We start from the raw sequence: 7717 nt of genomic DNA, 5'->3' as shown, positions 1-7717 counted from the left end.
AGTTGTCTCACACATCCCTCACCTCCAAATTCAAATGTCTCACCATCAAAAGTCATGGCACACACATAATTTGCTATATGTTTACCATTATCACATCGTGTTTCAAAATCATAGAAAATGTAACGATCTGTATATTCCTTGGGTATGGTAGGCTGTATGAAGCACTGGTGTAGGCCTTCGTGGCTTACATCATCCCCGCAATGTAGACATTTATCATTTGGACAGTTATGTGGTTTGGGGTTTTTGGCTGTATGGTAACGTTTATTGCATTTACGACAATATTTTGTAGTATCGCAAGGAGATCTACCACAATCATCGTCCGTAGGGGGTACTATTTTATGAGCATTAAAACAGTATCTAGATCTGCAATAACGCAAACAGTCTTGACAGTGTATTATGCTTTTAGGCTGTTTGTAGCACTCACTATCGTTGCAAACAGAGCACACATATTTACAATCATGATTCTGTCTGCTCGTATAACCTGTGTAACAGAAATCACACACATATGCAGACCCTATAAAGGCTTTCAGATTCTTTATCATGTAATAATGAGAATCATGAATGTGAAGATATGCTGTTTTGGTGTGTGGCTCATCTGAAGTTTTATATTTTTCCAACTTTCCATCGGTTGACCTGTAAAAGACAACAATTTTTATGTCTAATGCACGTTCAAATTTTGCAATGTCTCCTAGACCTATTTTATCCCGAGGTGTGAAACCGCCAGCACTCTGAATGGATTCACCCCGTCTTTCTAAGTTGTCATGGGAAATCTGAGGGTCGAGAAAATATGCTAGACATAATGAAAAACACAGGTTGTTTGACGTATTGACAGGACAGAATAAATGCATTCTTTTTCTTCTAATCACGTCATCATGTGCTATATCAACTAGCTTCCTACGAGCACCACCGTTCCTACTTCTGGCTATGGATGCGTGTAACTGCAAACTGTCGTCGGCCATCACTTTCGCATTGCTCTGCATAATTTTTTCAAATTGTTCAACAAAAATGCGTTCGTTATAGCCATTGCTAGGTGATAATACACAGTTTACATCAGATTTCAGACTGGGGCCTCTCAGTGAAATATTAATAAAACTGGATTCACCGCCCATCTGTCTGGAAAATGACACCATCTCTGACAATGCATTGTGCACAGATGTACTGTATTCAGCAAGGTCTGTAGATATTAAATCCCTTAAATTTAGAGCCCTGTGTATCTCTATGCCATTGAAACGCGGTCTTGGTACAATTGTGAAATCATTTACAACACCTCCGTTTCTAACCAATGTTTCAATATTATTCTGACTTAAACCTACATGGGGGTCATTCGGTGTCTGATGAAATATTGCTTACACCACCAGTCTGTACTGCATCAACAATCAGCTCATCCTCATTATTAGCATCCTCGTGCTTTTTTATCATTGCTTCTAATCTTTCACAAAGGTTAGGTCGTGAGACCCCCAGTTTGTCATTATATTTTTGGATCATGTCTTCTAATCGTTTGCGTACTTTACAGCGCGAGGGGCCTGATATTAATGAGGATGAACTGTGTGATGATGGTTCTAGTGACTGATTTAACATCTCACATTCTTTATTACCATTAGAATAATTTATGACATCTTCTCTGTGTTTGAAGAATACCCTCTAATCTAGCATTTAAATCCAAATAGGCAGGACCTAAAACATCTATCTGTTGATCGATTATGCTTTGTAGCTGTTCAATATTTGACAAATGATCGTATCTAGTTCTTGCAGAAGGATTTTGTTCAAAGTCTGGTTGACAATTTTTAGAGCGCCTTTGTTGTATTTGCCAACTTGATACGTTTTTTTAAAACAAAATGTCAAAGTTTTCGTTAAATACATTTAAACCTTTAAATAATACTTTAAAACACTTCCTAAGATTAGGAGGAGTTAAGCCCCACCCCCGCGGAGGGGCTTATCAACTGATCTTACGCCATTGTCATTTTGGACGAGATCGTGAAAGGACTTTAAACGGAGTCGTGTAAGATTTCTGTCTTATATAGTTAAAATTATATATTATGTTTTTAGAAAATGTATCCTGTTTGCTAGGTTAATGTTAAACATCGTCTTACTTACATCACTTATCAGCTGAATGAGTTCATGAAAGGATTTTAAACGGTAGATTTTGTGCTGCATTTTACAATTTATGCTATTTAAAATGCTCTTTGTTGAAATACAATTTTTAAATACATTTTATGTTTTTGTTCAGCATCTTTAAAGTGACATTGCTAGAGATGTGTTAGACAACGTAATGTTTAAAAACACATTTTCTTCTCTTTGTCAAAAGTTTAAAAAAACAAAACAGTTTTTCACCAAGCATTAAACCCCAATAAAGACATCATTTAAACACATTTTAAACGTAATACTACTTTTTTTGTCATCTCAGTTTTCCATTAAAGATTAATAATCTTTCTACTCTTTTAAATACACCGATGGGGGTATCAGAACAGACATGCCATATCACAGCATGTAGCCTACAACTACCGGAGGGAGGGGAGAGGGGCGGAGGGAAAGGTCAAATGTACAGCAATTAAACCATAAATCAGGGCCATAAATCATTTTTTGTCACAACGTACATAATACATACTACTGTGATGTTTCACAGTGGAAAACACTCAACTGTCCCAACTTTTTTGGAGCAGTTGCAAACATCTGATTTGAGATTACTGTACATTAAAAATAAATAAATAAACAAAATTCACAGGTTAAAACATATAATGTGAAGTTGTAGTACTTTCAATATAGCAAAATTTATATAACATATAAATAACTCATTTTTGTTTTTTAATACCATTTTTCATCTTTCAGAATTGCAGAAGCATTAGACGTTCATTAATAAATGAAACTCTTTAATAAATGTTTCATAATTGTCTACTTTAATGTACACTTTATAGGTTGCTTATGTTCGAAGCTCATTAAAAATGGTTCACAGTTGTCCACTTTACATGTAGGTACACTTTCATGTTGGTAAGTCATTGATAAATGGTTCATGGGTGTTCACTTTACAATAAGGTTCACTTTCCTAGCTTACAAATGAATGGTTCATGGATAACTCAATAAATTGGTCTTCAACTTGCATACCTTTTTTGAGGTTGCTAAATAAGTTTGCAAATCCACCTTACATTAAGACTTGTACTAGAAAGTGTAGATATTGTTACTTAATTAATAAATGACCCCTACAATTATGAGAAGGAAATAATAAAGATATACCTTTGATAAATAAGAGAAATCAAAGTTACAGTTATTGCTGTCAATGAACATGAAGACCTAAAGGTGTTTGACTGAGGCATTTCAACTTTGATAAGTAGGTTACCACTCTGAGTAGCAGCATTCTTTTGTCACTAACTTGTCAAGCAAAGTGAAATTAGTCAAGATATTAGAGTAATGAATATATTAACAACATATTTTATTCTCCATATAACATTTAGTTTTTGCTGTATCATGGCATAAATAATGAATTATGACATTTCATTATTTAAATAAGTATGAGCTAACATTATGACGCATCTATAACATGTAACAATTGGCTCACTATTTGGCATGTATTGTGTGAAATTCATCCTTTTTATTCATGTTGTTATAACTGCACATAAATGATTTATAATGCATTTGTAGATGAGTTATTAGTAATTAATAAACCCCTTTACAAACCCTTTACAAAGGGAAACAATTTTCTGGTTTCAAAAAATGAATTTAATTATTAAAGCAAAATTGACAGGAAGAAGTGAAATGCGTTCAAAAATGTATGTTCTCTCCTAGCATGCCAATACAATCACTAGTCACGATTTGTGTGTCAACAGATCAATATGATTAATAGTTCTTACATTCTCTATAATTTTATGGAGCCTACATCCAATTCCTGACGAAAACCAAATTTTCCAAGAGTACAGTATAAAAGGTGCATTTCACTGTCATAGAAATATGCCTAACATGAAGCAAGGATGCAGGTAATTCAGAATTGTACATAAGCCATTATTTCTGTTCTTCTAATTCATTGCATACAGCCAATTTACACTACCAACTTCTTATGAATGTGCTGCATTTGCTTATGTCACTGGTTCTTGAAAGGGAATTGATTAAATAATAGGAACCAGAACCTCAGAATTAAATTGCACTTGACCCAGGCATAGCCCATTAACACTTTGTGCACACAATTTCACCAAACCCACTTGCACTTAGGTGGTTTTTACACTGGGTTCATTTGCTGTGGTCCGAATCAGAGCATAATTGCTCCCGGCGCCCCCCGCAGCGTTGGTCTGGTTTCAGACTCATGTATGATTCTGTCGAACCCCAGTGCTTTACATTATCAGCTTGTGTCATCACAACCTCAAACTTTTTTGAGGATGCAGCTGGTGGTATGCTCACTCACTCACATATATAAAAGGCTCCTTTTCAGTGTCCCACAATGTTTCCCTGCTACTCATGATGCACGTATGTGTGTTAGTTTATGTGCAACTGATGATGTCATCATGCTTAAATCGGCAAAAACGCATGCTCAATTCATTTTACTTCCTGAACAAGTGCGGACCAGTGTACAGGTTGCTTTCTCACTCATGCGAACCGCGCCAGAGTCCCAGTGCAACCGAACTCAGACCACTTCCTTCAGGTGGTCTCGGGTTTCGTAACCACTGTGCGCTTCCAAAAGCGTGACAGCATGACAGCTTTCACATTGCCAATTTTTCATGCGAACCATGCTCTGTTTTGGACTTAACTGCCAGTGTAAACGCTCCCTTAGAATTAGCACATATTTGCATGAAAATATCAGACTTGCACTGCACAGTGTGACTAAAATGCAACATATTACAGTCACTACTTGCTTGAACAAGAAAATCCATTAGTTTATGAAAGCATCCAAAACCCTTATCCCATTTTATAAGAGTGCAAGTAAGACTATTTGGAAGAGGAGATGAGACACGAATGTCAAGTAAGGACATTTGTCTCTGATCAGATCTGTGCTATAGTTTGTGGTTGGCCATGTTCTTCTCAACAGAATGTTGCTGTAATGACTTCAGACAGACAACATAGTTCGAAGAAAAAATGCTCTTTACTCCTGTATGATACTGCTCTTAGTATCATACACGCATTGCTGTGTACTTTTTAATTTTCTAGTTATTACTAAATATTTGGTGGCCAAAACCATGGTTTGTATGTTAACTTTTATATTTTTGCAGTTTAGTGTTTCATATTTCTTTTACTGTTTACATTTTGCTGAAAAGCCTAGAATAAGCTGTTTAATGGCTGGTTTCATTGTGACATTGTGTTTGATTGTTTATTTGTTTGGTGGCCAAATAATTTAAGTGATTTTTTAAAGGTATGCTACTGAATGTGGCAATACAGAAATAGATTTATTTTTTTAAATAAACATATCCTTGAAATATTTACAGGTGTAAAAAGTGTGATAATATCAGATAATACCATTCTAGATTTCTTTCATTGATAATATACAAAACCAAAAATCCAGTATTTGCAGCAACTGTTGTGCAAGTATATAATCATATTTATCCAATGAACAAGCTATTTCTTACATTTTTACACACACACACACACACACACACACACACACACGCACACACGCACACACACACAAGTTGGTCCAGCTATCCTTATGAGGACTCTCCATAGACATAATGATTTTTATTCTGTATATAAAAATACTATAGATTCTATCCCCTAACCCTATAACCCTCACAAAACACTTTCTGCATTTTTAAATTTTATGTTTTTTTAAGTGATTTTAATTATGGGGACACTAGAAATGTCCTCATAAACCACATTTATAGCATAATAATTTATAGCAAAAACATTTCCTCGTAAACCACCCAAACCCACCCCCACACACAGACACACACACACAAGCCTAACGTAACAAGTATTCATGTTTACAAATAATACATAATTTATTACATTTTTCTGTATTTACATTTACTGTACTATGTTTGTAATGCCCTCATAACAATGTTACAAATACATTTACATCAAATGCTAATATAAAATAAAATATTATATTATCTGAAGATACTAAAAAATCACTTATTTTGAAAGAAATCTTCTCATTTATGCATGCAATATAAATATTACTTTTTTTTTTCAATTAGTACATGTTTTGTCTTTGCCAACAGATATATTCTTACCTGGACCTACTTGTGTTTTTTCTCAAAACCAAAAAGAATGCTAATCTAATATCTTTAGTTTTCATTCCATATATTATTGGATTTATAACTGGAAGGACTGTGAAAACCATCATAAAACAAACCTTCTGTACATTGGGAGAGACACTGGGGAATCTATATGACAGTATAGCAATTGTTCCCACTATTTCAAAGAGAAGAAATGTAACAATCTGACCCATACATGTATTTACAGCCTTACTTTTTGAATCAGCATGTGTATGCTTTAAACACGTGATAAGAATGTGTGTATAAGAGAACAGCTGGATAGAGACACTGATTATCTGCATAAATGCTGTCATAGTTAGACCATAAATGTTGTTCACAGTGAAATCCCCTCCACATGAAAGCAAAAGCAAAGATAGGTTATCACATAACACGTTGACAATAAAAGACTTACATTTCTCCATTCTAGCCTGGAGGGAAAATAACACAAGTATCAAAGTGAGGTCAAGGCCCCATGCCGACACTAAGATGCCACATAATCTCCTAGGAGTCATGATAGCATTATATCTGAGCGGGTAGCATATTGCTACGTATCGATCTATGGACATGGCGGCCAGTAGGAAAAGTATTGCACCTCCATACATATGTAGCAAAAAGCCTTGAAGAACACATGTAGGGTAATACACAATGTTTGTTTGTGTCACAATGTCCACAAGCACCCTTGGTAGAGCACAAGTGATTCCCATTAAATCAGTCAGAGGTAGACTGAACATTATGTAGAACATCGGCTTGTGAAGTCTTCTCTGGGTGATTATCAATGCCATAATTGTTCCATTACAGAATACAGAGAACATGTAGATCAGAGCTCCAGTGAAGAAGATGGGATATATTGCGTTGGGATGGACATCAAATTTTGCAATTTGAAGTTCAAACATGAAAGTATGATATGAAATGTTCCCAGCCATTAAAAACCTTATGGAAAACAACAAATTGTCATAATGGAGATTTTAGTTAAAGGCTAGAAAGATTCTCAATTTTCTTACTGTATACATTTGCAGTTAATTTCACAACATTTCTTACCTTATTTCTCCTACTGTTATTTCAGTCGTATGACCTGAATACTCCAGGTGTATGCAGAGCTGTAGGTTGTGGCAGAGCATGACATTTTATGCAGATTTATACTCTGGAAAACAACTGAATCATGTGACTTAAGAAAGTCATGTTTGACTTGAAGTCTGATGAAATCAGATGAGATAATTACTGTCTCAAAATGTATATGAGACATGTACAGTACATTTTAACAGTGCCTAAATCTAGTCAAATCAAGTCCCAAGGCATAAGCGAACTAAGCGGCTGTTTAGGGCCCCGGTGGCCACCAGGGGGCCCCCAAGAGCCCTTTTTTATTTTATTTTTATTTTTTATTATACTGTCAATGGACAATCGTAGTTATACAAAAACGCAATATTAAATGCAATATTATGTTAACGGGCTGCAGGATGCAAGCACATTCAGACAGCAAAACAACGTCACAAAAAAGGACATATCCTCTGGTGCAAAGAAAAGGAAAAAGAAGAAAACAGAGGAAG

The 7717-nt window shown here is 35.2% G+C and overlaps 1 protein-coding gene across 1 annotated transcript; it reads right to left on the bottom strand.

Moving 5' to 3' along the window:
* Positions 1-6145: 6145 nt before the first annotated feature.
* Positions 6146-7096, bottom strand: LOC127631684 (putative gustatory receptor clone PTE01). The gene has a single exon (XM_052109946.1). The coding sequence runs from the start codon at positions 7094-7096 to the stop codon at positions 6146-6148; it is 951 nt and encodes a 316-aa protein (XP_051965906.1).
* Between the last annotated feature and the right edge of the window lie 621 nt (positions 7097-7717).

Source organism: Xyrauchen texanus, chromosome 38 (assembly GCF_025860055.1).
Source record: "Xyrauchen texanus isolate HMW12.3.18 chromosome 38, RBS_HiC_50CHRs, whole genome shotgun sequence".
In the NCBI taxonomy this organism is placed as follows: Eukaryota; Metazoa; Chordata; class Actinopteri; order Cypriniformes; family Catostomidae; genus Xyrauchen; species Xyrauchen texanus.
The sequence above is the reverse complement of the archived record's forward strand: the minus strand, read 5'-3'. Positions and strand labels throughout refer to the sequence as shown.